Source organism: Artemia sp. Qi Xiang Cuo, chromosome 19, assembly GCF_049724085.1.
Source record: "Artemia sp. Qi Xiang Cuo chromosome 19, ASM4972408v1, whole genome shotgun sequence".
Lineage (NCBI taxonomy): Eukaryota > Metazoa > Arthropoda > Branchiopoda > Anostraca > Artemiidae > Artemia > Artemia sp. Qi Xiang Cuo.
This window is the reverse complement of record NC_142812.1, coordinates 8,660,209-8,676,797: the sequence shown is the minus strand read 5'-3', so window position 1 is coordinate 8,676,797 and position 16,589 is coordinate 8,660,209. Positions and strand designations below refer to the sequence as shown.

General features: G+C 31.5%; 1 protein-coding gene across 3 annotated transcripts in view; it reads left to right on the top strand.

The window, feature by feature from the left end:
* Positions 1 to 16,589, top strand: part of inaE (inactivation no afterpotential E) — a 186,258-nt gene that overhangs the window by 99,771 nt on the left and 69,898 nt on the right. For all 3 annotated transcript variants that reach the window (XM_089105639.1, XM_089105638.1, XM_089105640.1), the window contains exon 6: positions 15,031 to 15,121. In XM_089105639.1, coding sequence (XP_088961765.1) covers positions 15,031 to 15,121 — 91 coding nt within the window. The remainder of the gene's footprint in view (positions 1 to 15,030; positions 15,122 to 16,589) is intronic.

Here is a 16,589-nt window from a genome sequence, read left to right as displayed (position 1 = left end):
ATTCTATTGATTTTTCAAAGTTCAGTTTGGATTTTTTTTCTTGAAATGCAAGAGTTGGAATGTTTCAGTAGTGTTTTGTCGTAGTTTACCTTGTCACAGTTACACTCTCTTCATTTTTCAAAGTTCATTGTGTATTTCTTTCCTTGAAATCCAAGAGATTTCATTAGTGTTTTGTCGTGGTTTAACTTGTCACAGTTACATTCTCATGATTTTTAAAATTTCATTTTTGGATTTATTTCATTGAAATGCAAGAGTTGGAATATTTCAGTAGTGTTTTGTTATGGTTTACCTTGTCACGGTTGCATTCTCTTTATTTTTCAAAGTTCATTTTGAATTTCTTTAGTGAAATGCAAGAGTTGGAATATTTCAGTAGTGTTTTGTCGTGGTTTACCATGTCACAGTTACATTCTCTTAATAATTCAAAGTTCATTTTGAATTTCTTTCGTTTCAGTAGTGTTCTGTCGTGGTTTACCATGTCACAGTTACATTCTCTTAATTTTTCAAAGTTCATTTTGAATTTCTTTCGTTTAAATGCAAGAGTTGGAATATTTCAGTAGTGTCTTGTTGTGCTTTACCTTGTCACAGTTACATTCTCTTGATTTTTCAAAGTTCATTGTGGATTTCTTTCCTTGAAATGCAAGAGTTGGAATATTTCAGTAGTGTTTTGTCATGTTTTATCTTGACACATTTACATTCCATTGATTTTTTCAAAGTTTATTTTGAATTTCTTGCGTGAAATGCAAGAGTTGGAATAATTAAGTGGTGTTTATTCGTGTTTTACCATGTCACAGATACATTTCCTTAGTTTTTCAAAGTTAATTCTTAATTTCTTTCGTTGAAGAGCAAGGGTTGGATTATTTCAGTAGTGTCTTGTTGTGCTTTACCTTGTCACAGTTACATTCTCTTGATTTTTCAAAGTTCATTTCGGATTACTTTCTTTGAAATACAATAGTTGAAATATATCAGGATTTTCTTGTTGGGCTTTACCTTGTCTCGAATGCATTCTCTTTATTTTCCAAAATGCATTTTGAATATATTTAGCTACGTTCAATAATTGTAATATTTAATTATCTTTCTTTCGTTTTTCACAATGTTACAGATACGTTATCTTGATTTTTCAAAGTTCATTTTGAATTTCTTTCGTTTCATTAGTGTTTTGTCGTGGTTTACCATGTAACAGTTACATTCTCTTAATTTTTCAAAGTTCATTTTGAATTTCTTTCGTTGAAAAGCAAGAGTTTGAATATTTCAGTAGTGGCATTTTGTGCTTTACCTTGTCATAGTTACATTCTCTTGATTTTTCAAAGTTCATTTTGGATTTCTTTCATTGAAATGCAAGAGTTGGAATATTTCAGTAGTGTTTTGTCGTGGTTTACCTTGTCACAGTTACATTCTCTTGATTTTTCAAAGTTTATTGTGGGTTTCTTTCCTTGAAATGCAAGAGTTAGAATATTTCAGTAGTGTTTTGTCATGGTTTATCATGTCACAGCTACATTCCCTTGATTTTTTCAAAGTTCATTTTGAATTTCTTTCGTGAAATGCAAGAGTTGGAATAATTCAGTGGTGTTTCGTCGTGTTTTACCATGTCACAGATACATTCTCTTAATTTTTAAAAGTTCATTTTGAATTTCTTTCGTTGAAATGCAAGAGTTGAATTATTTCAGTAGTGTCTTGTTGTGCTTTACCTTGTCACAGTTACATTCTCTTGATTTTTCAAAGTTCATTTCGGATTACTTTCTTTGAAATGCAAAAGTTGGAATATTTCAGTAGTGTTTTGCTATGGTTTAGCTTCTCAAAGTTACAATTTCATGATTTTTCAAAGTTCATTTGGATTGGATTCGATGAAATTCAAGTATTGGAATATTTCAGTAGTTTTTTGTCGTGGTTTACCGTGTCACAGCTATATTTTCTTGATTTTTCAAAGCTTATTTTGGATTTTCACATTCGCCTTTATCTAAAAATTTTATTTTTATTGTCGGTCGAGCCATTCAAGAGAATGTATATTTAATTAGTGTCGTTTTGTGCTTTTAATTGTCACAGTTACATTCTCTTGATTTTTCAAAGTTCATTTTATATTTTTTTCGTTAAATTTATCTTGTTGTTCTAATTATGTTTGGTGTTTTTGTGCTTTACATTGTCACAATTACATTCTCCTGATTTTTCAAAGTTGATTTTGTATTTCTTTCCTTGAAATGCAAGAGTTGGAATATTTCAGTAGTGTTTTGGCATGGTTCACCACATCACAGTTACATGCTCTTGATTATTAAAAGTTCATTTTGAATTTCGTTCGTGAAAGGCAAGAGTTGGAATATTTCAGTATTGTTTTGTCATGGTTTACCTTGTCACAGTTACAGTCTCCCGATTTGTAAAAGTTCATTTTGGATTTCTTTCCTTGAAATACAAGGGTTGGAATATTTAAGTAGTTTTTTTTTGTGGTTTACATTGTCACAATTACATTCGCATGATTTTTAAAAATTAATTTTTTGATTTCTATCGTTGAAATGCAAGAGTTGGAATATTTCAGTAGTGTTTTGTTATGGTTTACCTTGTCACAGTTACATTTTCTTGATTTTTCAAAATTCATTTTTTAATTTCTTTCGTTGAAATGCAAGAGTTGGAATATTTCAGTAGTGTTTTGTCATGGTTTACCTTGCCACAGTTACATTCTCTTGATTTTTCAAAGTTCATTTTGAATTTCTTTCATTGAAATGCAAGAGTTTGAATATTTCAGTAGTGTTTTGTCGTGGTTTACCATCTCACAGCTACATTCTCTTTATTTTTCAAAGTTCATTTTGGATTTCTTTCGTTGAAATGCAAGAGTTGGAATATTTCAGTAGTGTTTAGTCATGGTTTACCATGTCACAGTTACATTTTTTTGATTTTTCAAAGTTCATTTTGAATTTCTTTAATTGAAATGCAAGAGTTGTATTATTTCAGGAGTGTTTTGTCGTGGTTTACCTTGTCACAGTTATATTCTCTTAATTTTTCAAAGTTCCTTTTGAACTTCTTTCCTTGAAATGCAAGAGTTGGAATATTTCAGTAGTGTTTTGTCGTGGTTTACCTTGTCACAGTTACATTCTCATGATTTTTTCAAAGTTCATTTTGAATTTCTTTCATTGAAATGCAAGAGTTGGATTATTTCAGTAGTGTTTTGTTGTGGTTTACCTTGTCAAACTTAGATTCTCTTGATTTTTCAAAGTTCATCTTGTATTTCTTTCATTGAAATGCAAGAGTTGGAATATTTCAGTAGTGTTTTGTTGTGTTTTACCTTGTCACAGTTACATTCTCTTGATTTTTCCAAGTTCATTTTGAATTTCTTTTGTGAAATGCAAGAGTTGGAATATTTCATTAGTGTTTTGTTATGGTTAACCTTGTCACAGTTGCATTCCCTTGATTTTTTCAAAGTTTTTAAAAGTTCATTTTGAATTTCTTTCGTTGAATGCAAGACTCGTAATAATCCAGCAGTGTTTTTTTATGGTTTACATGGCAACAGTTACATTCCCTTGGTTTTTTCTAATTTCATTTTTAATTTCTTCCGTGAAATTCAAGAGTTGGAATTTTTCAGTAGTATTTTGTTATGTTTTACCTTTTCACAGTCACATTCTCTTGGTTTTTTCAATGTTCATTTTTAATTTCTTTAGTTGATATGCACGACTTGGAATATTTCAGTAGGGTTTTGTCATGGTTTACCTTGCCGCAGTTACATTCTCTCGATTTTTCAAAGTTCATTTTGGATTTGTTTCGTTGAAATGCAAGAGTTGGAATATTTCAGTAGTGTTTTGTCATTGTTTACCATGTCACAGTTACATTCTCATGATTTTTCAAAGTTCATTTTTGAATTTCTATCCTTGAAATGCATGAATTAGAATATTTCAGTAGTGTTTTGCCGTGCTTAAGCATGTCACAGTTACATTTTTTTAATTTTTTCAAGTTCAGTTTGAATCTCTTTCGTTGAAATGCAAGAGTTGGAATATTTCAATAGTGTTTTGTTGTGGTTTACCTTGTCAAAGTTACATTCTCTTGATTTTTCAAAGTTCATTTTGAATTTCTTTCATTGAAATGCAAGAGATGGATTATTTCAGTAGTGTTTTGTTGTGATTTACCTTGTCACAATTACATTCTCTTGATTTTTCAAAGTTCATTTTGGATTTCTTTCGTTGAAATACAAGAGATGGAATATTTCAGTAGTGTTTTTGTCATGGTTTACCTTGTCACAGTTACATTCTCTTGATTTTTCAAAGTTCATTTTGAATTTATTTCGTGAAATGCAAGAGTTGGAATATTCTAGTAGTGTTTTGTCATGGTTTCCCTTTTCACAGTTACATTCTCTTGATTTTTCAATGTTCATTTTGAATTTTTTTCATTGAAATGCAAGAGTTGGAATATTTCAGTAGTGTCTTGTCGTGGTTCACCATCACACAGTTACATTCTCTTGATTTTTCAAAGTTCATTTTGTATTTCTTTCGTTGAAATGCAAGAGTTGGAATATTTCAGTAGTGTTTAGTCATGGTTTACCATGTCACAGTTACATTTTTTTGATTTTTCAAAGTTCATTTTGAATTTCTTTAGTTGAAATGCAAGAGTTGGATTATTTCAGTAGTGTTTTGTCGTGGTTTACCTTGTCACAGTTATATTCTCTTAATTTTTCAAAGTTCCTTTTGAACTTCTTTCCTTGAAATGCAAGAGTTGGAATATTTCAGTAGTGTTTTGTCGTGGTTTACCTTGTCATAGTTACATTTTCATGATTTTTTCAAAGTTCATTTTGAATTTCTTTCGTTGAAATGCCAGAGTTGAAATATTTCAGTAGTGTTTTGTTGTGGTTTACCTTGTCAGACTTAAATACTCTTGATTTTTCAAAGTTCATGTTGAATTTCTTTTTTTGAAATGAAAGAGTTGGAATATTTCAGTGTTGTTTTTTTTTGCTTTACCTTGTCAAAGTTACATTCTCTTGATTTTTCAAAGTTCATTTTGATTTTCTTTCGTGAAATGCAAGAGTTAGAATATTTCAGTAGTGTTTTGTTATGGTTTACCTTGTCACAGTTACATTCTCTTGATTTTTTCAAAGTTTTTCAAAGTTCACTTTGAATTTCTTTCGTGAAATGCAAGAGTTGGAATATTTCAGTAATGTTTTGTTATGGTTTACCTTGTCACAGTTACATTCTCTTGATTTTTCAAAGTTTTTTAAAGTTCATTTTGAATTTCTTTCGTGAAATGCAAGAGTTGGAATATTTCAGTAGTGTTTTGTTATGGTTTACCTTGTCACAGTTACATTCTCTTGATTTTTTCAAAGTTCATTTTTAATTTCTTTCGTTGAAATGCAAGGCTTTGAATATTTCAGTAGTGTTTTGTCATGGTTTACCTTGCCGCAGTTACATTCTCTTGATTTTTCAAAGTTCATTTTGAATTTCTTTCATTGAAATGCAAGAGTTGGAATATTTCAGTAGTGTTTTGTCATGGTGTACCATGTCACAGTTACATTCTCATGAATTTTCAAAGTTCATTTTTGGATTTCTATCGTTGAAATGCAAGAGTTGGAATATTTCAGTAGTGTCTTGTCGTGGTTTACCTTGTCACAGTTACATTCTCTTAATTTTTCAAGGTTCATTTTGAATTTCTTTAGTTGAAATGCAAGATTTGTAATATTTTAGTAGTGTTTTGTTGTGCTTTACCTTGTCACAGTTACATTCTCTTGATTATTCAAAGTTCATTTTGAATTTCTTTCATTGAAATGCAAGAGATGGATTATTTCAGTAGTGTATTGTCGTGCTTTACATTGTCACAGTTACATTCTCTTGATTTTTTAAAGTTCATTTTGAATTTCTTTCATGGAAACACAAGAGATGAAATATTTCACTAGGGTTTTTGTCATGGTTCACATTGTCACGGTTACAAGCTTTTGAGTTTTCAAAGTTAATTATGAATTTCTTTATTGAAATGTAAGAGTTGGAATATTCTAGTAGTTTTTTGTCATGGTTTCCCTTTTCACAGTTACATTCTCTTGATTTTTCAAAGTTCATTTTGAATTTATTTCATTGAAATGCAAGAGTTGGAATATTTCAGTAGTGTCTTGTCGTGGTTCACCATCACACAGTTGCATTCTCTTGATTTTTCAAAGTTCATTTTGGATTTCTTTCGTTGAAATGCAAGAGTTGGAATATTTCAGTAGTGTTTTGTCGTGGTTTACCTTATCACAGTTACATTCTCTTAATTTTTCAAAGTTCATTTTGAATTGCTTTCGTTGAAATGCAAGAGTTGGAATATTTCAGTTGTGTTTTGTCGTGGTTAACCTTGTCACAGTTACATTCTCATGATTATTCAAAGTTCATTTTGAATTTCTTTCATTGAAATGCAAGAGATGGATTATTTCAGTAGTGTTTTGTTGTGGTTTATATTCTCACACTTACGTTCTCTTGATTTTTCAGTAGAATATTTCAGTAGTGTTTTGTTGTGCTTTACCTTGTCACACTTACATTCTCTTGATTTTTCAAAGTTCATTTTGAATTTCTTTCATTGAAATGCAAGAGTTGGAATATTTCAGTAGTGTTTTGTTATGGTTTACCTTGTCACAGTTACATTCTCTTGATTTTTTCAAAGTTTTTCAAAGTTCATTTTGAATTTGTTTCGTGAAATGCAAGAGTTGGAATTTTTCAGAAATGTTCTGTCATGGTTTACCTTTTCACTGTTACATTCTCTTAATTTTTCAAAAATTCATTTTGAATTTCTTTCCTTGAAATGCAAGAATCGGAATATTTCAGTAGTGTTTTGTCGTGGTTTACCTTGTCACAGTTACATTCTCTTGATTTTTCAAAGTTCATTTTGGATTTCATTCCTTGAAATGCAAGATTTGGAATATTTTAGTAGTGTCTTGTCGTGGTTTACCTTGTCACAGTTACATCCTCTTGATTTTTCAAAGTTCATTTTTGGATTTCTATCGTTGAAATGCAAGAGTTGGACTATTTCAGTAGTGTTTTGTTATGGTTTACCTTGTCACAGTTACATTCTTTTGATTTTTTCAAAGTTCATTTTGGATTTCTTTCGTTGAAGTGCAAGAGTTGGAATATTTCAGTAGTGTTTCGTCATGGTTTACCTTGCCAACTCTTGCATTTCAACTCTTGCATTTCAACGAAAGAAATTCAAAATGAACTTTGAAAAATCAAGAGAATGTAAGTGTGAGAATGTAAACCACAACAAAACACTACTGAAATAATCCATCTCTTGCATTTCAATGAAAGAAATTCAAAATGAACTTTGAAAAATCATGAGAATGTAACTGTGACAAGGTTAACCACGACAAAACACTACTAAAATATTCCAACTCTTGCATTTCACGAAAGAAATTCAAAATGAACTTTGAAAACTTTGAAAAATCAAGAAAATGTAACTGTGACAAGGTAAACCATAACAAAACACTACTGAAATATTCCAACTCTTGCATTTCACGAAAGAAATTCAAAATGAACTTTGAAAAATCAAGAGAATGTAACTGTGACAAGGTAAAGCACGACAAAAAACTACTGAAATATTCCAACTCTTGCATTTCAACGAAAGAAATACAAAATGAACTTTGAAAAATCAAGAGAATGTAAGTGTGACAACGTATACCACAACAATACGCTACCGAAAAAATCCAACTCTTGAATTTTAATGAAAGAAATTCAAAATGAACTTTGCAAAAATCATAAGTATATAACTATGACAAGGTAGACCACTACAAAACACTACTGAAAAATTCCAACTCTTGAATTTCAAGGAAAGAAGTTCAAAATAAACTTTGAAAAATTAAGAGAATGTAACTATGAGAAGGTGAACCACGACAAAACACAATTGAAATACTTGCATTTCAATGAAAGAAATTCAAAATGAACTTTGAAAAATCAAAAAAATGTAACTGTGACATGGTAAACCATGACTAAACACTACTGAAATATTCCAACTCTTGCATTTTACCGAAAGAAATACAAAATGAACTTTGAAAAATAAAGAGAATGTAGCTGTGAGATGGTGAACAACGACAAAACACTACTGAAATATTCCGACTCTTGCATTTCAATGAAAGAAATTCAAAATGAACTTTGAAAAATCAAGAGAATGTAACTGTGGCAAGGTAAACCATGACAAAACACTACTGAAACATTCCAACTCTTGCATTTCAACGAAAGAAATTAAAAAATTAACTTTGAAAAATCAAGAAAATGTAACTGTGACAAGGTAAACCATTACAATATACTACTGAAATATTCCAACTCTTTCATTTCAACGATAGAAATCCAAAAATCAACTTTTAAAAATCATAAGAATGTAACTGTGACAAGGTAAACCACGACAAAACACTGCTGAAATATTTCAACTCTTGCATTTCAAGGAAAAAAATCCAAAATGAACTTTGAAAAATCAAGACTATGTAATTGTGACAAGGCAAACTACGACAAAACACTACTGAAATATTCCAACTCTTGCCTTTCACGAACGAAATTCAAAATGAACTTTGAAAAATCAAGAGCATGTAACAGTGATATGGTAAACCATGCCAAAACACTACTGAAATATTCCAACTCTTGCATTTCAAGGAAGGAAATTCAAAATCAACTTTGAAAAATCAAGAGAATGTAACAGTGACAAGGTAAAGCACAACAATACACTACTGAAATATTCCAACTTTTGAATTTCATGAAAGCTATTCAGGATGAAGTTCGAAAAATCAAGAGAAAGTAAAAATCCTAAATGAGCTTTTAAAAATCAAGATAATGTTACTATGACACGTTAAACAACGACAAAACACTACCGTAATATTCCAGCACTTACCTTTTAAGGAAAGAAATACTAAATGAACTTAGAAAAATCATGAGATTGTAACTGTGAGAAGGTAAACCATAACAAAACACTACTGAAATATTCCAACTCTTGCATTTGAAAAAAAGTAATCCGAAATGAACTTTGAAAAATCAAGAGAATGTAACTGTGACATGGTAAAGCACAACAAAACACTACTTAAATAATTCAACTCTTGCATTTCAACGAAAGAAATTCAAAATGAACTTTGAAAAACTAAGGGAATGTATTTGTGACATGGTAAACCACGACAAAACACTACTGAAATATTCCAACTCTTGCATTTCAACGAAAGAAATCCAAAATTAACTTTGAAAAATCAAGAGAATGTAACTGTGACAAGGTAAACCATGACAAAACACTACTGAAATATTCCAACTCTTGCATTTCAAGGAAAGAAATCCAAAATGAACTTTGAAAAATCAAGAGAATGTAACTGTGACAAGGTAAACCACGACAAAACACTACTGAAATATTCCAACTCTTGCATTTCAAGGAAAGAAATCCAAAATGAGCTTTGGAAAATAAATAGAATGTAACTTGGACAAGGTAAACCACGATAAAACACTACTGAAATATATTCCAATTCTTGCATTTGACGAAAGAAATTCAAAATTAACTTTGAAAAATCAAGAGAATGTAACTGTGACAAGGTAAAGCACAACGAAACTATAGTGAAATATTCCAACTCTTGCATTTCAACGAAAGAAATCCAAAATACTACTACTACTACTACTAACAACTCATCGCAGCACCAAGCCGACTGAGGCCAACACAGCTACGCACGCTCCTCCTCCACCCCAATCTATTCAAAACCTACCTTTTTACACCCGCCCCCGAAGTTCCCATTTCCTTTAAATCTTTCTTTATGACGTCCTCCCACCCCATACGGGGACGACCTGCTTTCCGTTTAGCCCTAGATGGTTGGCCGAAAAGAACAATCTTTGGCAATCTGTCATCCTTCATCCGCACAACATGCCCTAACCACCTCAACCTTTCTTTCATTGTAGACCTAGAAAGCGGTATTGAACCACATTTTTCGTATAGCCTATTGTTTGAAATACGGTCAGTCAGCCGGGTACCGAGAGCAATCCTTAAGCAATTTCTCTTTAAAACATCTAGCAAATCTTCATCCGCTATTCGGAGCGTCCATGATTCAGAGCCATATTTGACGACTGTCATCACTGTAGCTTCTAAGATTCTAATCTTGGTTTGTAGACTTATCTTCCTATTCTTCCAGACTTTTTTTAACTGTGAAAAAACATCCTGAGCCTTGGCTATTCTATTTTTAACATCTTCACTAATCCCATCATCTTTTCTAATAATACTACCAAGGTAAATGAAGCTGCTCACCTGGTCAATCTTTTCATTACCCAACGTCACCTTTCCATCTTCACTTATTCCTAGCCTTAGTGACTTAGTCTTCCTAACATTAATTTTCAAACCAATTCTAGCACCCTGAACTCGCAAAACCTCTAAAACTTCATTCATTTTGCTCACACTTTCATCTAGGATGCTTAAATCATCAGCATAATCCAAGTCCAGGAGACTTTTTCCTCCCCCTTTGATTCCGTGGTCTCCCATTGCCTTTCCTGTGCTCCTTAAAACAAAGTCCATCAAAATAAACCATATAAAGGGGGGATAGAACACAACCGTGCTTAACTCCTGATTTAATAAAAAACCAGCTGCTAACTTCATTTCCTACCTTAACCGCAGCAGTGTTATTCTCGTACATAGTACTAATCACTTTAATTTATTTGTCTGGTATACCATACAAGGATAAAACCTTTACTAAAGCTCCTCTATCAACAGAATCGAACGGTTGCTCATAATCTATAAAACTGAGGACCAAAGGTGTTTGAAAACTTAGGCACTTCTCAGTTATTAACCTAAGAGTGAAAATTTGGTCAACACATCCTCTACCTTTTCTAAAACCGCACTGCTCTTCTCTTAAAACTTTGTCTACGGCATCTCTCAGTCTAAAAAGTATCATATTACTAAGCAATTTAATGCCTACAGAGACCAGACTAATGCCTCGATAATTACCACACTCTTTTATCATCTTTCTTATAAAGTGGCTTAATTAAGGTTTTCCCAAAATCGTTAGGTACTTCCCCTTTTTCAAAAATCATATTCATAATCTTCAATAACTTATTTCTAACCTCAGAGCCACCATATTTAAGAAACTCATTTACCACACTATCAGCACCTGAAGCCTTATTATTTTCTAATTCTTTTAGTACCGTCGCTAATTCTTCCTCGCAAAACAAATCTTCCTTCACATCCAAGGTATCACAAACTTTTTCATTTTCCTCTATATTTTTTCCTGCAACTCTATCTCGGTTAAGCAAATGCTCAAAATGTTCGGCCCATCTCGCTTTATCTTTTTCCTTATCGCTAATTGCCACCCCATTCCTATCTTTAACTGGGACAAGTCCGGATTGACTACTACCTCTCAATTTGTGAACGTGCCAGTACAATATTTTACTATTATTATGACAAGGTAAAGCACAACAAGACACTACTGAAATATTCCAACTCTTGCATTTCAACGAAAGAAATCCAAAAGAACTTTGAAAAATTAAGAGAATGTAACTGTGACATGGTAAACCACGACAAACACTACTGAAATATTCCAATTCTTGCATTTCACGACAGAAATTCAAAATGAACTTTGAAAAATCAAGAGAATGTAACCGTGACAAGGTAAAGCACAACAAGACACTACTGAAATAATCCAACTCTTGCATTTCAACGAAAGAAATTCAAAATGAACTTTGAAAAATCAAGAGAATGTAACTGTGACAAGGTAAACCACGACAAAACACTACTGAAATATTCCAACTCTTGCATTTCAAGGAAAGAAACCCACAACAAACTTTGAAAATCAAGAGAATATAACTTTTACAAGGTAAACCAAGACAAAACACTACTGAAATATTCCAACTCTTGCATTTTCAATGAAAGAAATCAAAACTTAACTTTGAAAAATAAATAGAATGTAACTGTGACAAGGTAAACCACGATAAAACACTACTGAAATATTCCAATTCTTGCATTTGACGAAAGAAATTCAAAATGAACTTTGAAAAATCAAGAGAATGTAACTGTGACAAGGTAGACCATAACGAAACCCTACTAATATATTCCAACTCTTGCATTTCAATGAAAGAAATCCAAAACTGAACTTGGAAAAATCAAGAGAATGTAACTGTGACAAGGTAAAGCACAACAAGACACTACTGAAATATTCCGACTCTTGCATTTCAACCACAGAAATCCAAAATGAACTTTAAAAATTAAGAGAATGTAACTGTGACATGGTAAACCACGACAAAACACTACTGAAACGAAAGAAATTTAAAATGAACTTTGAATAATTAAGAGAATGTAACTGTGACATGGTAAACCACGACAAACACTACTGAAATATTCCAACTCTTGCATTTCACGAAAGAAATTCAAAATGAACTTTGAAAAATCAAGAGAATGTAAATGTGACATGGTAAACCACGACAAAACACTACTGAAACGAAAGAAATTCAAAATGACTACTGAAATAACTACTGAAAAACACTACTGAAATATTCCAACTCTTGCATTTCAATGAAAGAAATCCAAAAATGAACTTTGAAAAATCAAGAGAATGTAACTGTGACAAGGTAAACCACTACAAAACACTACTGAAATATTCCAACTCTTGCATTTAAAGTAAAGAAATCAAAAACGAACTTTTAAAAATCAAGAGAATTTAACTGTTAAATGTTAAACAACCACAAAACACTACTGAAATATTACAACTCTTGCATTTCAAGGAAAAATACCAAAATGAGCTTTGGAAAATAAATAGAATGTAACTGTGACAAGGTAAAACAAGATAAAAAACTTTTTAAATATACAAACTCTTGCATTTCACGAAATAAATTCAAAATGAACTTTGAAAAATCAAGAGAATGTAACTGTGACAAGGTAAACCACGACGAAGCACAACAAAACACTACTGAAATATTCCAACTCTTGCATTTCACTAAAGAAATTCAAAATGAACTTATAAAAATCAAGAGAATGTAACTGTGACAAGGTAAAGCACAACAAAACACTACTGAAATATTCCAACTCTTGCTTTTCAACGAAAGAAATTCAAAATGAACTTTGAAAAATCAAGAGAATGGAAAAATCCAAAATGAACTTTGAAAAATAAAAAAAAAGTTAAAAAAAAAATTTTTTTTGGGGGGGGGGGGTTGGAGGGAGGGTGGAGGGATAGGGGTTGGAGGGATGGCTGAGGGAAAGGGTTGAGGGATAGGGGTAGAACTTGGGGCCCAAGTATAAGAAGAAATTGTTTGTCTAGTATGCATCTCAAACTATCGTGGTATACATATTCTCATAATGATGCCATACAAATGTCTCAAAACATTTCACTTAACACGAATCAAAAATATGGTTGACTATTCGAAATTGCCTGAACTTGTTCCAGTTGAATAGACTGAACCAGTTGTGGTAGTGTGACGCTGGAAAACAGTTGGGCACTGTCCCAGAAACAATTCAATGGATGTATTTCTAAAATCATAATATGTTAAAAGGCTTGTTGGTTCAGGCGATTAACGTTTCGTTCTTTTACCTTAGGATATCACGGGTCTCACTTTCGATTCCTACATCAAACACAAATTTCATATAAATCAATGGGAAGATACTTAGAATGTAAAAAATCATATCATTGGAAAAGAAAAATATCATCAATAGATTACAATGAAATGACATAAAAAACTATTAAAATTAAAAAGAAAAAATTAATGCAACTATGTAAATTAATGTAATTATGGGAATTAATGTAATTATGTAAATTAATTAATAATAAATTAATTTATGTAAATTAGTTCAAGGTTAAACATAAGTCAACCACGCCTAACAAATTAAATTACAAAAAGAATTTCACAATTTCATACAAAGGAATCATCACGCACTTTGAACACAGATCAACACGAATTTTCACGGTGGTTGAATTCCGGTTATTACACTGTCTGCTTGTAAATATTATAGCTATATGAGGGGACACTCTGCTCGGAATAATTATACCTTTATGGGGGGACAGTCTGCTCGGAATCATTATATACATACTACTACTACTGTAATACAAAAAAATAATAACAAAAGATTCATGAGATTTATAAAAGAATATCAAATTATTGAAATTAGCTTGAGTGGAGTTTCAAAGGGATAGAAAAAAAATTCAGGTTATCTTTAATGAAGTGACATAAAAACTAAAAACTCTTCCTGAAACCATCGCTCTTTTTGTTACATTTTTGTAGTGGTTTAAAAATGCTTCTTGATTCAATTTAGTTGCACTTTTGTTTGAACAGTCATTCCTGGAGAATTGGGAAGAGAGTCAAAGTTTAGTGTACAGAGCTGGGTATTAAGGAGGGGACAGCTCCACGATACATGGACTAATTTGTTCATGGACTAGAATGTTCATTTAAGGTTTCATTCAAAAATTTCTATTGTTTTTTCAAAGTATACCCAGGGTTACCCTAAGTATTTACTTTTTGAAATCAAGTATAATTATCAAAAATCAAAATATCATCTCCTAATATGAGTGGAGGTTTTCCCCATCAGCCTTCGTGCTTCAAGCTTCATACTTTGTTCATATATATATATATATATATATATATATATATATATATATATATATATATATATATATATATATATATATATATATATATATATATATATATATATATATATATATATATTCACTTCATAAGAAAAAGGAAGAATTTTACATTTGGCAAGTGATCCCTTTTAAGGGAGTTTCCATTAGAATTTTGGATAGAATTTAAGGCATATTTGAATACAATTTAAATTTGAGCGTTTAAAATTTAAAAATGTAGTCTAATTACTATTACTATTACTATTACTAAAAACTCACTGCAGCACCTAGCCGCCTGAGGGCAATACAGACACGCATGCTTCTGCTCCATCCAAATCTATTAAAAACCTCCCTCTTTACACCCTCCCAGGAAGTGTCCATTTTCCTTAAATATTTCCTTACTACATTAATCAAATTAATGTCTTATTACAATGTAATGAAATAAAAATATTCCTTGGCAGTAAAAAACCTAACAATTAGCTGTTTATGCTTTAATCTAAAGTGACAAAACAAAAGTATGTTTTTGATATAATGAGCTTATTTTTGTTTTCCAGAAAAGTTGCAATGGCTTATCAAAAACGATGGCGTCATCGATGTTCTTTACTTTGCCTGTGTTGCTGCATATCCAAGTCTGAACGGAACAAGGTATTATTTTCAACTAGAATTTAAACAGAAACATGCAGACTGTGTGTAGAGTATGATACAAGCACATAGGTAAGATAGGGTGAAACGACCCCCAGTTAGCAGCATTTTCAGGAGTTGTAATTTAATCCCTTATATTTCCCACTGAGTTGGCGTATTTCTGGTGTTTTTAAGCAGCCCTCCCCCCCCCTTGAAACTATTTCCTTCGTACGTGCCTTATAGGCTAGAAGCAACAAAAGATAAAACAATAGGGAATTAATTTACGACAGTCATGTTTTTAACCTTTTCTGAAAATATCGGTTCTAAATCTAAGGGCCGTCCTCAGCCAAAATAAAATAAAACTTTCAATAGAACACAGTCATTAAAACTAAAATCAAAACAGTCCCATTACTTCAAGGAAGTTCAGCCAGGACTCTTACCTGTTTTACCTTTTGTATTTTTGTATGATGGAAGGACAGTATGGTCTTCGTCATTATTTGCTTGTAGACTAAAATCTATTGGGCTTAGTCAGGATATAAAATATAGATAGATATCGTAGGGGTGGTGAGATTTCTCCTTGTGGAAGCAACCTAGGTAAATGAAAACTTTCCATTCTGGTCAAAGTTTAATGACCAGGAAAAAGGTTAATAATAATTATTATTTATATAATTCTACATGATTATAATATTTTATTAAATATTATTATATAATATGTTATATAGGATATATTATATAGTATATATATTTTATATAACATGATATATATGATAAACTATATATGATATATATAATACATTGTACATTATAAAATTATATTAAATAATATTATAATAATAATTCAGAAAATCAAGAATTTCTTGCGAACAGATGAAAACGACTTAAGATCTTCTCGAAAGGATATTTATATATGTTTCTTAGATTATCACCGATTTGCATTCAATCGTAGTCTGAGCTGCAATTTTTCTTACTGAATCCTAAATCATATTATTCAAAAGCTGATCGATCCCTCATTAATTTGTAGCCATGGTATATCGTCTTCGTTTGACTCGGTGACTCAAGCTCAGGCTTTCATGAAATTCCTAGAGACCCCTATAAGTGCACATGGGGTGAAATACCTTTCGTAGTGATACTATCAAACAGTTGGTGGTAACGAACTGTAAGTAAGGACCGACCCGGCTCAATAGTAACCGAATATCTAAAAAACGAGATACATTAAAAGAATAAGATTTTAATACTGATTTCAAATATATAAGTTTCAACAAGTTTAGTTTTACCCATCAAAAGTTACGTGCCTGAGAAAATTTGGCTGATTTTCGAAAAAAAGCGGGAAGAAACCCTAAAAGCTACAGAACCTTAATGAAAATCATGCTATCAGATTCAGCGTATCAGAGAACCCTACTGTAGAGGTTTCAAGCTCCTATCTGCAAAAATGTGGAATTTTGTATTTTTTGCCAGAAGAAAGGTCACGGATGCGTGTTTATTTATTTTTTGT